Raw genomic sequence first — 15,580 nt, forward strand, 5'->3', positions numbered from 1 at the left:
ATCTTGGCCGATGCATGACCGACATAGAGCAAGACTTCGCAAATATGCAGATCAAAGTAACAACTATGGTATTACATATATTCATATTAATCAATATTCTATTGTATCTCTTAGATGACACTGCTCAAGATGCGCATTTAGCTGCTCGATAGATACTCCAGACATGTATCCCGCTATCACAACATAACGATGGTTGGATGCTACTGTAGCTGAAAGTGGTGGGACTTTGCCTTGTGCCTGTTTCAAAAACAAGCCAGGATCTGCAAGACCCAGCCCAAAACCGAGACCCGGTTATCGCTGGGCTTGCGTAATTTGTGGGGTCCTCTGAGACGAACGGAAATGATCAAGACAAGAAGATATCGTAAGGTTCACTCAAAATGTCTTCTTGTTCTGGTCGCTCGGCTCTTGAACTCGGCTTTTCTGACCCCGTCAGGACTGAACCTCACCTCCTTTTCAAGCTAGCATCGCTTCTCATCCCATCTCTTTCAAAGAACCTCCTCTCTCTATCCTGACGTTCCTGGCGACTTTCCACTCCAGCAGCTTTGAATTCAGATATACGCATCAAGATCCAACATCACTATCATTAGATCGTTTATATAATCATGGGCTTGGACGGCTTATTTGGCCTCTTCGGCGCCAACAAATGGCGCAGGTCGTCGCGTAGGGGTGAGGCTCCGGCTATGACTTCGTGTAGTTGACTTGGGTGCCTCCCACTCAACCATGGGGTGTTCCTTGATTTGCGCTGGCTCCTCGGGGCTGTTGTAAAGCAAGTACTGGAAACCAAGGAAGAAGTCGCACGAAGCCTGGAACATACCCGAAATCTTGAACGACCAAGGAATCTCAGATTTCGATGTGAAGAACCAGAAAAGCTTCATGGTATCACCTCCAATCCAAGCAGCCAGGACCGATAATCTTAGACCTTTAGATGACTTGGACCGCATATTGACCAAGATCTGAGGGATAGGGAGAGTCGCTTCCACGCCGAGTCCAATGCATCCGATGGTGTTCGCATATACGGCGTATAGTCCAGGCATCTGGGAAAGGAGAAGCTCCAAAAATACAAGACCGGCAGCAAAGTACATAATGGCATGCCAGTATCTATAATCAGTTAGACCAAACAAATCAACACATAAATGAAAAAAAGATCCTACCGTCGAGGGGATCGCCATTGCCAGAAGTTATAAGGGCGCTGGAAGCCCATCAAACCATCATCAGCACCGGCAAATGGCAGACCAGCCTCGCCGCCCTTGGTAGGTGGGGGAGGTCGGTAGTCGAGGGCGACTTTGAGGAGAGCTATTTGGACGATAACCATCAGCAGCGACTGAAGGAGTAGACTCGTATCGTATTGCGCTTGGGGCCAGTAGAAGATTCTGTGTTTCGGGAAGCGCGGGTCAGTTATATTTCGTGCTAATCGTGTCGCGACAGAAGAGATCGAACCTCAGGAAAGACGCGACAAGCATGATGAGAGGGATGTCGAGCGAGAAGCCTGCGCTGGTCTTATTCCGGTACATGGAGATAATTTGGTCGGCGTAGGAGAGGATGGGCGACATGACGATGAAGAAAGGGGCCACCCAGGCCGTAAGCTCCATTACCCATCCCACGAGTCCTGGCTCCATTTTGTCGTTGTTTCGAAAGGGAGAGACCGAGTCGAGTCTGATTGTTTGATATATTCTGCGTGATAGAGATTCAACGCGACTTCAGGTCAAGATGGAAAAAACGAGAGAATTGCGATGATGATGACGATGATGACACCTTCATTCGAACGAGAGAAGGCTGGAGATACTCCAAACTAGCCAATCGAGATGTAGTAAGGAGAAGCGAACGACCCAAATGCCGGAAACAACAAGAGGCTGAAGAAAATAAGTCTTGAAGTGAGAAACAAAATTCCAAGTGAGAAGAGGCGTTGAATCGAGTGGGTGCATGGGTAAAGGGGAGATCAAATCGACAAAGACAGTCTAGTCGGTCTTGGGCAATTTTGATAATGGGCGTTCTAGAAGAGGGACTGGCCAATCATGCTGATACTGTGGTGGACATCGGTCATCCCCACTGAAGTTTCAGTGAGCAGAAGCTTAGCTGGAGGCTCTGTCTTGAAGCCAAGCCCCTAATGCTGCCCTGACAGTGGGAAAGATAGGGCGGGCCGCGGCTGTCGGCACTTAGATGATTTATCCAATGGGGAGGCTTGAAGCCATATGGATAGTCCCGACGACCTGGGATTAATCTCCATTCCAGGACATCTGCTTAGTCCGGATTGGCTGGTCGTTTGCAACGCATCGAGACACGCGTTCCCAACCGTAAGTCTTCCTATCTATTAATATCATTTGCTGGTCTCGTCAATCTGTATGAAACAGTGATCGCGGCGCCTCTGCCTTCGAGGACTATCCTACACAAGCAATCGTCAACCTTGTGTTATTCCCGTTGACACCAAGCGGAAATTGCAACGGAGTTCTCGCAGTGACCATCCTCGTAATGCTTTGGTCAGTGCTTTCACTCTTTGCTGTTTGTGGAACAAGACTGCAAGGGGAGATTTCCACCCATGTTCGTTGACTACAGCCATGTGACAAGTTTCCCCTTTGAGGCAGAGACTAATAGTGACTACAAGGAATCGTAATAAACTACTATCACATTGAATGCGGTGTGTTCCTTATGGGGGGAGATCTTATACAAGGCAACAATACATTCAGCATGAAAGCATGATCTCTTTGAAGTGAAGGTTGAGGTCAGTCTCTCTCATGATTGACAGCAGCTTCATATCCATGCAGAGGCTGTGGAATTCTCCAAAGAACTGCGCTTGATCCTGCTAACAGCAAAAGATCAAGCGATCAACAGTGAAGCATTCGAGATTTTGGGTTATGGAACACATACAAAGACATATCAATATTGTGGCCAGGCTTGGATTATCAGCTCTAAAGCTAACTCACGTTCATTTGCATCTCTTTCCCAATACATGTGGATCATTGCTAATTGGTACCAGCGGACAAAAACATCGAAACGAACGCCCCTGACTACCTAGGTAGGTACTGATCCAGAGGAGCGTAGACACAAGTCAATCTCTGGTCAATGAAAATCAAGGACAACCTCAGCAGACACAGTGACTTGGAAAGAAATAAGGAGATTTTACAGTGTATTGACAATCTATCCTCGACATGATAAACCTTAAAAGCTAAACGTTGAGATCTTCGATTGTGCTATAAAGAGGAATACCAATGATGAATTAAATAGGAAGGTTTTTCAACAAAATCGTTTGCAAACTTTATATTTTCTACGTTGATTAGTATAAGACCATTTGGAACTCAAGAGAACCATGGACCATAGAACGCAATTCCCTTGACTTATTCCCAAGAACAGCCTCAGGTGCACCGCCTATTGACATACATATCAATCACAGGCTTTTGTATTGTTCTTCATTGTTGCCTGATTTTTACTATTGTAAATCAAAAGGGCCTATTGATAGCCTATTGTTGAACTGGACGGCAGCGCCCTGCCAGTGTCAGCTCGGCACGCGATTGTTCTCCTCCTCTTCTCTCCATCACTGCCAGCCCCAGGCCGCATAAAAACTCATAACTTTCTCCTCGACTCCTCACCGTTTCATTTACATCCTCGCATTTCTCCTCTGCGAAACCAGATATCTTTAATTCCCTTGCTTCCTCCTCTTTCACTTCCCATCACATCGCATCAAAAAGCCATGGAGTTCACGACTCCTGAGAGACGAGAGCGTCCCTCGCGAGCTGCGGCCCCCAAGAGTTTCAAGGATCCTGAAAGTGATTCTGACGAGCCAATCGTCCCACGCTTCCGCTCCGTGTCTTCCACGGGATCTCGAGTCATTCAGGTCAAAGATGAGACTGCGCACTCTAGCTCTGATCCTGCGATCAAGACTTCTTCTCTAGCCACCATAAACCAGTCCACTGTACTTAAGAAACGATCATCCTCCGACGAAGAAGCCGATTCTCCTAACAAAAAGGTGCGGAAGATTGTTCTTAAGACCAACAAGTCTGCGACCGCCAGCAACAATGCTGCCACTCCTCAGCCAGCCCCGCCAGCTCTCTCGCACATTGAGGATTCTCCCTCGGGCAACCTGTCTAAAATCCAGAGCCTCCATGAAGGTCTGACCTCTCTTCAGGAACGGATTTCAGCTACTCTGCACATGACTAGATTCGCAGTTGAGCTTGACGCGGCCAAGAAGAAAATCACTTCCCTTGAACGCCAACTCCTCGAGGCTAGCTCACCGGACGACAGCACCTCCAAGCTCAAACAATGTGAAAAGAAACTCGCCATGTCCTTGGAAAGAAATGGGAGACTGCTTGACGACAACGTCGAACTCACCAAAAGGTTCAAGGAGACACGGGCTTATGCCGATGAGCTGAGAGTGGAAATGGCTGCCATGCTTGCTGAAAAGGACCCCAACTTTAATGATGCGTTTAAGGTGACCGACGACGAAGTCGAACGTATCTGGGGGGATATCAGATACCAGATCTTTGCCTTCGTCGCTCAGGTTCTCACAGTAAAACCTTACCGAAAGGCGGCCCCTCGGGAAGCAGAACACAGCGTGGTGGAAGCGCTCAAAAAGGAGCAAAAGAAAGACATCCACCTGGCTGATTTCTATTTTGAGCAGTATATCTGGAAGTGCCTCGTCCGTTACATTTTCCAAGGCGAAGCAGCCATCTTCGGTGGCCCTGCAGGCAGAGTTTTCCAGCTGTTCTGCTTGGACATCTCTAGTATGACCTCCCATCCATCTCTCCCTTACTCTATTGTACTAACAAAGCATAGAGATCGATTGCGAGAGCATGCCAGAACTGAGTCGTGTCAAAGCCCACACAGCCAACCTTTTGAACGAGCAGTTTGATCAAGACAACAACAAAGAGGTTGAAGGCATCGTCCAAAAGTTGAAGAATGACCTAGCAATCTTCATGGGCTCTGACGAGGAGGACAAGGCGGAAGAGAAGCTTGGAAACATTGTCAGCAAAGCGGTCAAGTTGAACAACTATTTCCTCAAGTCGAGGGCGTTCTTTGTGACGGACTGGGACATCGACGACGAGAGCCATAACTTTGACGACCTCATTGTTCGCTACAAGAGTGGTAAACAGGGCGGAGAGCCAGTCGTTGGGGTTCAGATCTCGCCCAGACTCAGCAAGATTGGCAATGCCGATGGCGAATTCTTCAAATCGACCAACGCCATGGTGATTTACAAACCCATGGTCACGCTGAACTATGAATAATGGGTGCAGACCTGTATTCGAGAATATCATGTCATTGCCGGGTGGGATGAGGTCGTTGCCAGGCTACTTATGAAGATGTCAGTAAGAAGTTTGGAGCAAGTGTAGGTCTAGGTCAGTGGTCAGGATTCCAGGAGCATGTCCAGCATATGATCTGGAGTGAACTGTATGTATCAATAGTCGATGACAGGGGATCATCACTTGCAGCTGATCAAGATTGTGTCCATGAGCTGTGAGATTCTCGCTCCAGTCGAATGGTGGAGGCAATGCAATCAAGTACTAGAATTAGCTCACGAAGGAATAATTTTGTCAAAACACTTGTATTTTTCTATCAAGATGATCGCTGATGTTACATTGTGGTTGATCTGATAAGAGCTGATCTGAGGTTGAGCTTGTAAAGTGGGCTGTAGCAACATCATGGATGCCTCAGGCCCTCCACGTGCTGGACACCGCTCAATCCAAGGGTCTAGTCCACTCCTCCTTGTCTTGGCAGCATCAACACGATCGATCTTCTATCGAGCAAAAGATCAGGCTCCTCTTCCTTGTATTTCCCTCCCCTAAAGTCCCTTTTATTTATACCTAGATGATTCCGTATTGACAAAGGTACCCAATCAAAAGGTAAACCCCCCTCTTCCATGATGAAACTCCTCAGCTAACCTCAACCTCCAACTACAGCTCTATATCTCATCATGCCTGCTATCGAACAAGATGCGCCCGCGACCATCGCGCCCCAAAAGTCAACTCCGACTTTCGACCCCAAGGATGTGACTGTCATCTTCGTTCTCGGCGGTCCTGGCGCTGGCAAGGGCACTCAGTGCTCCAAGCTTGTCTCGGACCACGGCTTCTGCCACCTCTCAGCTGGTGATCTTTTGCGTGCCGAGCAGGAAAGACCCGGTTCACAATACGGAGATCTCATCAAGGACTACATTCGAAACGGTCTCATTGTTCCCATGGAGGTGACTATTGCTCTCCTCGAGAACGCCATGGCCGCCGACCTTAAGGCAAAGGCTTCGCAAAAGGGGCGCTTCCTCATTGACGGCTTCCCCCGTAAGATGGACCAGGCCGTCAAGTTTGAAGAGACTGTTTGCCCCGCCAAGCTTGTCCTTTTCTTCGACTGCCCGGAGGACGTCATGGAGTCTCGTCTTCTCGAGCGTGGCAAGACCAGCGGCCGTGACGATGACAACGCCGAGAGTATCCGCAAGCGATTCCGTACCTTCATCGAGACCAGCATGCCTGTCGTCAACCGTTTTGAGGAGGTTGGCAAGGTTCTCAAGCTCGATGCTACCCCTCCTCCTGACGAGGTCTATGCCAACACTGAAAAGGCCCTTGCTGAAAGGTTGGGCCCTGACTTTTAGCGATAAAGCGGTATAAATTGGAATTGCATATACTTGGGAGGGGCTGTCCTGGAGTCGGGCTGTATAGAAATAAAATTCACTAATCCATGTTGCTAAGCCTATAAACGATGAAGACTTTACGTCTCGGACGATAATAGAACACTCTTGAATACCTATGTCGGGTCCAGTCGACATGTAGTTTATCTTGAATGCCAGTCACTGGTGTAATCCAAGCGGACACGATAAATACACCTTCAACTTGATGTATTTATTTGGGCTGCCACACGAGAACTACTCTGTTACTATTAACTAATCGCTAAAAGGGTATATCTAACTACATTACCAAAGTCCAAAGCTCGCATTATCATTATAACCATAACCTTGCCATGTCTAACCTGACACTTGACACAATCAGTTGTCATCATACATCTTCATCAAACCAGCCTTGATATTCGTCATCTGACTCCTGTGCATTCGTTCGCGGTTCTCGAGTGCAGTAATACGCTCTTGCATGGTAGCAATGTTGTCATCTTTGGTCTTGAGGCTTGACCGCGCAGAGTCACGGCCTAGAACGATGCCCTTAGTGCGACGTGCTGCAGTTTCCAGAATACTCTGCACAGATGACAAAACGCTTTTGTCAATGTTTTGGCCTCTCAAAAGATTCATGACTTCGTCTGTCACATCGTAGCTCGTCTCCGGAGGGCTACTTGCAGGAGGCTCTTGCGTTCTGCATGGAGTCTTTGAAGGTGTTGTGTTGGCTGACAGAGTAGTAGATGACATGGAGGGGGTATACTCAAAAGATACTTGCTTCTGTCTCTTGGATTCGCTGGTGGGAAACAGTGTGCGCGATACAGAAGGTGTTGGCATCCCCGAGATCGCATCGGTAGAGCGAGTGGTAGTTGGTGTAGTGAAACGGCTCTGGGCGGCCTTCTCGGCGCTCTTGTCCGCAATCGCAGCCATTTGCCGCTCTTCATCCGAGGCAATATCACTGAACTCATCTTCATCTTCCTCGAAGACGTCGCGCCGTCTCTTGGACGGCCCACGACTGGGTGTCTCGACAGCTGCAGTAGGCGGAGAGGGCAGCCTTGAATGGTCGGCAATTTGGGTTCGGTTTCTTACCGATTTGGGCATTGGGGTATCGGCTTCTGAATCCTCGCCGGATTCTGTGCTGCTAGCAGAATCATCGTCGCTCTGACGCCGGCTCGGAGTCACTTGGTACCCATAAGACACAAGTGATTGCTGTGTCATGGGTGGAGGTTCAGATTTGGAGGATTCGCTACCTCTTCGGGAAGCCCTCAACCCGGACTCGCGTACCTTGGCCTCATCCCTCCAGAGGAAGAAATTACAATCGTCACACTTCCAGAAAAGCTTGCCGTTGTTCGGCCCAGACTTCTTAACCTCACGGAGTGTGGCTTTCTGGCGGGGTTCACAGTTACCTTCAGAGATGTCAGAGTTCCGATCAATTATTAGGTGGACAGAGTTGCCACTTACACCACCAGTGTCCATCACTGTAACGGCCCTTGGGCATGCGTTTCTTCTGCGATTGCGGCGTCTGAGGGTCTCTTCGACTCTTCGGCCTTGGTGTTGACACCATGATGAAGGTGTAGTTGGCGTAGTTGGCGTAGCAACTAGAGCTGTAGACAGGGCGAAATGAGACGAGTCGACTACCACAACGATGATTAAACGCTTACATTTCGTTTCCTCTTCAAGAATCATATGATGTCAATGAGAATATGCCGGCGCCAAAGCGGGAGCTACCGTTGAAGTATGTGTAGTCTGTACCTGATGAGCTCATGCGGGGTGCAAATGCAAGCGCTTGACATTTAAGACAAAGCTGAGGTCAATCATATTGTGAGAGGCCGGTTTAGTAGGCGGGCGGCAGCTGAACCAACCACCAACCACCTCGTTTCATAGTAGCCAGGCAAGGATTCTGTTCGTTCTCAGCAATTTAATAAATCTCTATAGTCTTTGTTTAGGCTCATTTCAAATGAGTACAAATCAAAGAGCATAAATGACACTAAGCCTTTTGAATGAACCACAACGGGATATTTGACTGGGTTGGCCCCTTGTTCGAACAGTCGTGACACCGACAGACCAGCCTAGTCACGATTGGTGGATACCATATGGGATCAACTGTTGATTCTCAATGATAAGCTCGTAACAACGGATTGAACATTATAGTCTGCCTTTATCTGCTAATAAGAGTACTAACCTACCTATTCTGTTTCCTCCTGTACCTCATAAGGTTTTAGGAGAAAGGTCACGTGATCATTCATGTCTAATCCTCGCCTGATTTTGCCATACGATCTTATGCCTCAACATGGTCCCACCTGAACTCATCACTACAGACTTCAGTCAATCGATTGCTTTGCCCATCTGACTCTCAACGGAATATACCTAGACAATAATTACACAGCAGTCTGAAGAAGCCAAGTGTTGGTCACATTCAATGGCTTCTCGCATGTCCTTCCAGTCCGGGCGCTTCGTCGCTTCGGCCTCAAGACTTAGTCCTTTCACATCCTCCTCTCTGGCTTCTCGAAGCAGTCGTTTCTATTCTTCACAACCGCCAAAGCCCCGTCGCAATGACGAGGTCAAGTTTTGGCCTTTCGTGGTCGTCATTTTGGTGGGAACAGGAGGCTATGTTGCCCTTGTCAATCGACGTAATGGTAAGCTAGGTTTCTATGCCAATTCTTTACTCTCGAGGGATTGTGAAATGAAAATGCCATTCCTGCCATGAAAGGTTTATGTACTTAAATTTGCGCTGCCTTGTTATGCTGTTCACATATTGACTGTGAAGATATCACTAACTGTTTTATAGGACGGATACACAACCCAGATCCTCACAAAAAGTTCACGTCATCATTCTAATGTCTCCGTTCTGTTGGTTCAAAAAGGTCACGGCAGTCAATAAAACATGTACAATATAATAACAAACCGCCCCTTACACACCTCCTTCACAAGACTCGCTTTGTGTTTAACATGCATTCAATTTTTGTTCTAATTTGAAGAAGAGTGCCATGACACCATCTTCGCCTCAATGCTGGGATGGCAGAAGACCAATATGCTCATGAAACCGGCTACGCCATTCGCATTAGCAACCCTTCGTTCGCTGGATTCTCTCTCTCATATGCCCAACGATGTATTAACACAAAGCAGGTATAACAATGTCCCCCATTCCCAGAAAAAAGCCCCCTCATTTTTCTTCCCCACGACTGCTCTAGTCTCGTTTTTAGTCATGTCCTGGCATATCCTTCTTTATTCTGCCTCGTCTAGTCGTCATCTTCTGTCCTCTCCCGGGGCTCCCTGGGTTCGCGAGGTTCACGGGGCTCTCGAGGTTCGCGAGGCTCCCGGTTTTGGTTCTGTCGGCGTCTACCGCCATCTTGGTTGCCGCTAACGCCGGCGTTGGCGACCTTGCGCTCCAACTCTTGAATCTCGCGCTCCTTCTGAGCCTTGGCGTTGGCCTGCTCCTGGCGCAAAACACCCAGAACGTTCTGCAGGGTTGTCCTCCAGTGGTCAACCCGGTTAGCCAGCTCCTGGTACTGCTTCTGGCCAAAGACGCGGTATGTGACCTTGTGAACAAGGAATTTCTGGCGTTGCTGGGAAAGCTTGCCCTCAACAAGTCCGGCACGGATCACGTCAATAGCCCACATCTCGATCTCGTTCTCGGGAATCTGGAGAGCCTTGGTGATCTTGGAGTACTCGATCTCGCGGCTAGGGGTGGAGGCGGCCAAGCTGGAAAAGGTTAGGAGGCGCATCTTGCGGTGAAGTTTCTCGTGGTCGAGCTTCTCCTTCTCAACCCAACCCTGGTGCTCGTCGTTGAAGTCGTTGTAATCCTCCAGGTCCTGCTCAGCAAAGATATCGAGGAGTTGCGAGTAGACGGGGTGTGAGTCGCTGAGGGCCTGGACGCTTGGAATTCCCCGCAGATCTTGGAACAGGAAGTGGTTATTGGAAGTGAGTGCCTTCTTGACGGCACGAAGAGATAGTCGCTGGGCCTCCTCGGAGGAGATGGCATCGCCGTCGAATGTTCGGAGAGCCTTGACGACGTACTCGTAGGCTTGTCTGTCACATGTTTAGCAGGTTGTTCAGCAGATGAACCATACAGGTGCGATTATCAGTGTCTGCAGATATCCCCAGGAATGGTTCCAGCCTGATTCCGAGTCGCCAACAGAAACAGTCGCGCACACCGCACAAATAGGGAACAACTTACTGCTCCTCGCCAGCCTCAATGGCAACCTCAGCGACCTCCTCATAAATCTTTCGCTGGAAATCGGCATCGGTGCCCCAGGTAGCAAGCCACTCGGGCAGCTTATCGAGATATGTGCGCAGACTCTCAAACATGCCGTGAGCTCTCAGGAACTTAAGAATCTCCATAAAGACGCGGGCGCGGACGGGGTCGGCGGGGTCGAGCAGGTTAAAGACAGTGGTCAAGGCGTTGAGTGACAGGCCGGCGCCGTGGACGGGAGAGTTGAGGAGAGGCTTGGCAAAAGTGGTGCAGAGAGTGGGCAAGAACTTCTTGGGGTCGGAGGACATCAGGACGAGATGGGTCATAAGGTTGGAAGCGGCGGTATACTCCTTCTCGGGGACAGTGTTAAGGGCTCCAGAGGCCGAGACCAGTTTGGAGATGACCTCCTCTTGAGAAGGAGGCTTCTCCTGGCTCAGAAGTTGCTTGGCGTCCTCAGCCTTAAGGTAGTCGGCCATCTCGGCAGCGAGGTCCTCGAAGGATCCATCGACAAAGACCAGAGTGGGCTGGCCGGCAGTCTTGGTTTCGGCCATGTTTGCTGCCTTTGACTCCCTCGCGGGAATGGTAGTTCGATATAGAGATTTCGGTCGCGGTGATCGTCGAGTAACTCGTTCCGGCTTGGGCGGTGCGGACGAGGATAAGGCAACAGGGAAAGAAGCGAACTCCGGGGACGCGCGGGGGGACGATCTCGAGGCGTTTGTAAGGTCGACAAGCGGATAAATGTGAAGTTTCTCGTCCCAGACGAATAGCCCTCTCTGGTGGGGCCTTCAGAACCCCGCCAGATAGGTTTTCTCCAACCTGGTGTATGTGTGGGCGCTAAGCGATAAGTCACGTGGAGATAACAAAGAGCTTCGTGTAAGTTGAATATGGTTGAATGGTGCATCTGTCTCAGCTCTCGACAGCTTTGTCTTGAATAAGCCTCCTTGGCTATCGTCAATTCAAACTATTGAAAGGTTTCTATACTCTTCTAAATCTATTTTTAGTTGTCACATATTCGGCATGATGATGTATTGTCATCTGAACCTCTAAATGTGTTTCTAGTTTGTTGCTTTCCATGAGGAATATGAAAGGAATGAGAGAGAAAATTGAAAATAGTTTGTACCAGGAAAAGTCTCTCCCTTCTCAGGCCTTGATTATCCTGCCACAGTAGATACCTTTGATCAGTCTCGGGCTTTTGCTGCGAGAGCAGGAAAGTCGTGCTATCATGTCTCCCGGTTGGCCATGTATTAAGTCGGGTGTGTAACACTTCACAATATACAAGTGCTGCTCGAAACTCTTTCAGCAGGCAATGGAAAACAATCAAGACTTTTCGTACGCTTTCAAGTTACTATTGGCTGATGAGCAGCCCTTCTCAACAGATCCATCCCCTTTCCTCCCTGATTCAATATGTATGCAAGCGAAGAAACAAACCAGAAACAACTTATCCAATAGAAGACACCGGTGATCCCATGTACCGTCTCTATAGAAGATACTCCTTCCAACAACCAATATCGAAAATCAACTCAATGAGAGTAACACCAGAACAAAGCCAAATACTCCCTGATCCCGCATACTCAACTCGAACATTCCAAACCCACTGATTTATCGCTTGGCCTTGTTCGCTTTGATCTTCTCGCCATTATCACCTATTGGGTAAATGCTCGAATCATCGTCCGCGAATAATTCTTGGTCGCCCTTACCTCCCATCTCAATAAATTCGTCTGGTGCCCGTTGAGCGGCGGGGTCAGACTCCTTTGCAATATTGGTAACGCGACCTTTGTTCTTTGAGAACACCTTCACGGGGTTCTTGTCCTTGCCAACTTCAAGTTGAGCAGTGACCTGCACAGTGTTGAGAGAGGCCAGCAAAGTTCGTTCACGAGCAGGGGCTCTTCGGTTGACCTCGAGGCCTGCAATGCCTCCGACGAGACCACCAGTGCTGTCATTTACACCAGGGCTACTCTGTGTGAGCCACGGGTGTTGCAGGCACTGGTCAATCGTGAATCTCTTCTCGGGATCAACAATCAACATAGAGTCGATGAGGTCAACTGTGCAATGTTAGCAACTGTATAATGGCCTCGGTATTCTATTCACTTACGGGCTGGGTCTCCTACGGAGTCCCAATAAGGGGAAGGGTAGTCGAAACGACCACTCTTGATCTGCTGGGAGAGTGTGAAGGGGAAGTCGCGCGAGTAGAGCTCATCGGAGAAAGGTGGGAAACCACACAAGCAAATGTAAAGCACAACTCCCAAAGACCAGACATCGACGGCCTTTGTGTACTTGCGCTGCTTGGAGTCTGCGAGTATCTCGGGCGCAACATAGCTGGGCGTTCCACATAGTGTAGTTGTGAAAGATTCTTCTCCAATAATTTTGGCCAGGCCAAAGTCAGCAAGCTTTACATGCAGATTCTTATCAACCAGCAGGATATTCTCAGGCTTGATATCTCGGTGCACAATGTTACGTTCATGCTGAACAGACACGGTTAGCCCTGGAGCGTCCTTATAGAACATAGAGGGGGAAAGTCATGACTTACCAAGTACTTGATACCCTGGAAGAGCTGCACAAACAACTTCCTTGACTCATCTTCGCTGAGCTTCTGCTTCATCACGATATAGTTGAAAAGTTCTCCCTCTGGTGCCAACTCGAGCACCAAATACACGCGATCACGCTCGTTGAAAGTGTCCTTTAGGCAAAGAACGTTTGGGTGACTAACCCCCATCAATACACCGATTTCCTGCTGCAAGCCCTCCGTCTTTGAGCGATCCTCCACGCCAGGGTGCTTTGTGAAAATCTTGACTGCGAAGCGCTGGCCAGTGGCCTTCTCGACGCATAGATAAACCTCGGCAAAATGACCCTTTCCAAGCTTCTCTAAAAGAGTGTACTGTTGCAGAAAAGCGCTTGTCTGTCGACTCTGGGGGTAGCGGAAGACAAAACGCGCCTTGCCGTGGACAGCAATCTCATCTTGCTCCTCAAGTTCGCGGCGCTGATTTCGGCCCACGATGGCTTCGTTGACGTACGTCCCGTTGCTCGACAGATCCTCAACAATTGCGACAGTATCGTTACCTTTGTTTTCGGTGAAAATAAGGCAATGCCGGTTCGACACAATACCGTCGTTGACAACAATGTCTGTTGGTAAGTTAGTTAGTGTCATCAACTGACGCCAGATCATTCTAAAACTAACCACACTCGGGGTGGCGTCCAATTAGATAACCACCAGAAGAGACGCCCTTTTCCTTCTTCTTCTCAAAGGCCTCTTCGTCTTTCATCGCAGCGGACTTGCCGTTCTCGTTGGTATGATGTTTATTATCCTGCTTGGCGGAATCGGCCACTGTGTCTGGTAGGGGGCATGCGCTTCGTTTCTTCAGGACGATCGGCTTGTCGCCATACTTCGGATCAAGCGGAACGAGGTATCCCCAGACACCTTCGCGAATTTCGTCTTCGATGTCGTCGGAGATGGCAGGGTGGCGATCAACGAACTGACTGAGCGGTTGAGTGTCTTGAGGTGGTGACGATAGCGCTTGGCCTTGAGAGTATGTGTCTTCAGTCTTCTTGGGGGTTATCTCGTGTTGCTTCTGTCCCGGGGGGGTCGCGGTAGGCTCCTTGTTGAGCTCGTTGGAGTCATCGGTAAGATGTGTGAGAGGTGATGGCAGATGTTGCTTGTTGACAATTGGGGTCTTGTCTGGATCAGCCTCGAGGCGCTCAGCTCGTCGAGGTTTCTTGGTCTCAGTCTCATCATCTGGCAACGAGCCCTGCGAAGCCAAGCAAGTTAGTAATGGTAGGCGATCGATGGCGCGACACGGGATGGAACGACAGGCGCAAAAAGAGTTCCGAAAACGCCAACATTTTGCCCACCAACAAAATAGAACGTGAATCTTTTTCAGAAAGGCCAAAGAGAAGGGAATGGACTAACGCGCGGGCGCTTCAATTGGCTCTTCTCGGGTTGCGGAGCCATGGCGATAGCCAAGAAGGGTGAGTATTTGTACGTGAAGCCAAGGAGGAACCGGGTGAAATGGTTCACGATGAGGTGGTACAAGCCGTCGACCAAGAATAAAGGATGCTAGCCAGTGGGGGGCTATGGATGAACAACGATGCCTTGAATGAAGGGTAAGGATAAGCAAAAGATTATGGACAGGAGGAAGTTGGAAGCGAACAAGGGCGTGAATTGAGCCTGGACCAAGAAAAGGTTATGGTGGTACTCTCTTGACGGGGAGATGGTGGAGGGAGCCTAGAGCTAAGGTAAGCTAAGGTACCTGAGTGCGACAACTGCCTAGAAGTGGTACATTAGCACCTCTTGATTCGATCCGATCCAAGCCACTTCTAGCAGCCCCCGAGTACCCGAGATGCAAGATGCGATAAGTCGAGTCCAGTTCAGTTGAGTCACAGTCGAGTCGAGTCTCAAGAGGGTTTCAAGCAGAGCTGGGCTTCAAATATATGCCAGTAAGTTGTAGGTTGTTTTATCTGGTCGGAGTAGTTCAAACATGAAGTGCTCACTTGGTCCACGCAGGCGAGAGAGTCACGCTTATGGCCATATTCGCCTCGTGAAATTGTCCATGACAGCATCGGTCGCCTTGTCTCTCACCTGTAAATGGGTGGGTCCCAAACGCCAAAAATCCACTGAAGAATGGATCTCGGCTTGACGTTCCAGTGGAGCAAAGCCTCCTCTAGGTCTCTACTAACTCAGTAAAACTACCGCTAGAACTCCTGCAATATGCCTTGCAGGTGGGTCTGAAGCCTTCATCCGATTCCTCCAAGCCGTCAGTGGAGATGACATAAACGGGTTCGAGGTATGCACATATACCAAGATCGAGATATCAGCCCAT

The 15,580-nt window shown here is 49.2% G+C and overlaps 7 protein-coding genes across 15 annotated transcripts; 3 read left to right on the top strand and 4 right to left on the bottom strand.

The window, feature by feature from the left end:
* Positions 1-57: 57 nt before the first annotated feature.
* Positions 58-1,962, bottom strand: FOIG_02945 (uncharacterized protein). 2 transcript variants are annotated; one of them, XM_031200457.1, is made up of 3 exons: positions 1,438-1,962; positions 1,152-1,370; positions 58-1,098 (listed from the first exon to the last, which is right to left on the bottom strand). In XM_031200457.1, the coding sequence occupies exons 1-3, from the start codon at positions 1,614-1,616 to the stop codon at positions 618-620; spliced, it is 879 nt and encodes a 292-aa protein (XP_031070225.1). In that variant the 5' UTR covers positions 1,617-1,962; the 3' UTR covers positions 58-617. The 2 variants fall into 2 exon arrangements, with proteins under 2 accessions (XP_031070225.1, XP_031070226.1); XM_031200458.1 differs by having other exon boundaries at positions 1,152-1,962.
* Positions 1,963-3,682: 1,720 nt separating this feature from the next.
* On the top strand, positions 3,683-5,213 carry FOIG_02946 (uncharacterized protein; the record flags this gene model as incomplete). Its single annotated transcript, XM_031200459.1, has 2 exons — positions 3,683-4,712; positions 4,765-5,213. 2 exons carry the CDS (start codon positions 3,683-3,685, stop codon positions 5,211-5,213), a joined length of 1,479 nt encoding a protein of 492 aa, XP_031070227.1.
* Positions 5,214-5,698: 485 nt separating this feature from the next.
* FOIG_02947 (cytidylate kinase) lies at positions 5,699-6,823 on the top strand. Its single transcript, XM_031200460.1, has 2 exons — positions 5,699-5,828; positions 5,886-6,823. Exon 2 carries the CDS (start codon positions 5,900-5,902, stop codon positions 6,563-6,565), a length of 666 nt encoding a protein of 221 aa, XP_031070228.1. The 5' UTR covers positions 5,699-5,828; positions 5,886-5,899; the 3' UTR covers positions 6,566-6,823.
* FOIG_02948 (uncharacterized protein) lies at positions 6,727-8,672 on the bottom strand. 2 transcript variants are annotated; one of them, XM_031200462.1, is made up of 3 exons: positions 8,236-8,672; positions 8,036-8,178; positions 6,727-7,980 (listed from the first exon to the last, which is right to left on the bottom strand). In XM_031200462.1, exons 2-3 carry the CDS (start codon positions 8,136-8,138, stop codon positions 6,956-6,958), a joined length of 1,128 nt encoding a protein of 375 aa, XP_031070230.1. In that variant the 5' UTR covers positions 8,139-8,178; positions 8,236-8,672; the 3' UTR covers positions 6,727-6,955. The 2 variants fall into 2 exon arrangements, with proteins under 2 accessions (XP_031070230.1, XP_031070229.1); XM_031200461.1 differs by having other exon boundaries at positions 8,036-8,672.
* Positions 8,673-8,871: 199 nt separating this feature from the next.
* On the top strand, positions 8,872-9,522 carry FOIG_02949 (uncharacterized protein). Its single transcript, XM_031200463.1, has 2 exons — positions 8,872-9,210; positions 9,363-9,522. Exons 1-2 carry the CDS (start codon positions 8,994-8,996, stop codon positions 9,410-9,412), a joined length of 267 nt encoding a protein of 88 aa, XP_031070231.1. The 5' UTR covers positions 8,872-8,993; the 3' UTR covers positions 9,413-9,522.
* On the bottom strand, positions 9,416-11,598 carry FOIG_02950 (uncharacterized protein). The gene is made up of 2 exons (XM_031200464.1): positions 10,752-11,598; positions 9,416-10,603 (listed from the first exon to the last, which is right to left on the bottom strand). Exons 1-2 carry the CDS (start codon positions 11,315-11,317, stop codon positions 9,814-9,816), a joined length of 1,356 nt encoding a protein of 451 aa, XP_031070232.1. The 5' UTR covers positions 11,318-11,598; the 3' UTR covers positions 9,416-9,813.
* A 117-nt stretch (positions 11,599-11,715) lies between these two features.
* Positions 11,716-15,328, bottom strand: FOIG_02951 (CAMK/RAD53 protein kinase). 7 transcript variants are annotated; one of them, XM_031200466.1, is made up of 6 exons: positions 14,671-15,328; positions 13,942-14,509; positions 13,294-13,886; positions 12,859-13,228; positions 12,464-12,808; positions 11,716-12,409 (listed from the first exon to the last, which is right to left on the bottom strand). In XM_031200466.1, exons 1-6 carry the CDS (start codon positions 14,710-14,712, stop codon positions 12,366-12,368), a joined length of 1,962 nt encoding a protein of 653 aa, XP_031070234.1. In that variant the 5' UTR covers positions 14,713-15,328; the 3' UTR covers positions 11,716-12,365. The 7 variants fall into 7 exon arrangements, with proteins under 7 accessions (XP_031070234.1, XP_031070233.1, XP_031070238.1 ...); XM_031200465.1 differs by having other exon boundaries at positions 11,716-12,808; XM_031200470.1 differs by having other exon boundaries at positions 13,294-14,509.
* Positions 15,329-15,580: the final 252 nt, after the last annotated feature.

This window comes from Fusarium odoratissimum, assembly GCF_000260195.1.
Source record: "Fusarium odoratissimum NRRL 54006 unplaced genomic scaffold supercont1.3, whole genome shotgun sequence".
NCBI classification, from domain to species: domain Eukaryota; kingdom Fungi; phylum Ascomycota; class Sordariomycetes; order Hypocreales; family Nectriaceae; genus Fusarium; species Fusarium odoratissimum.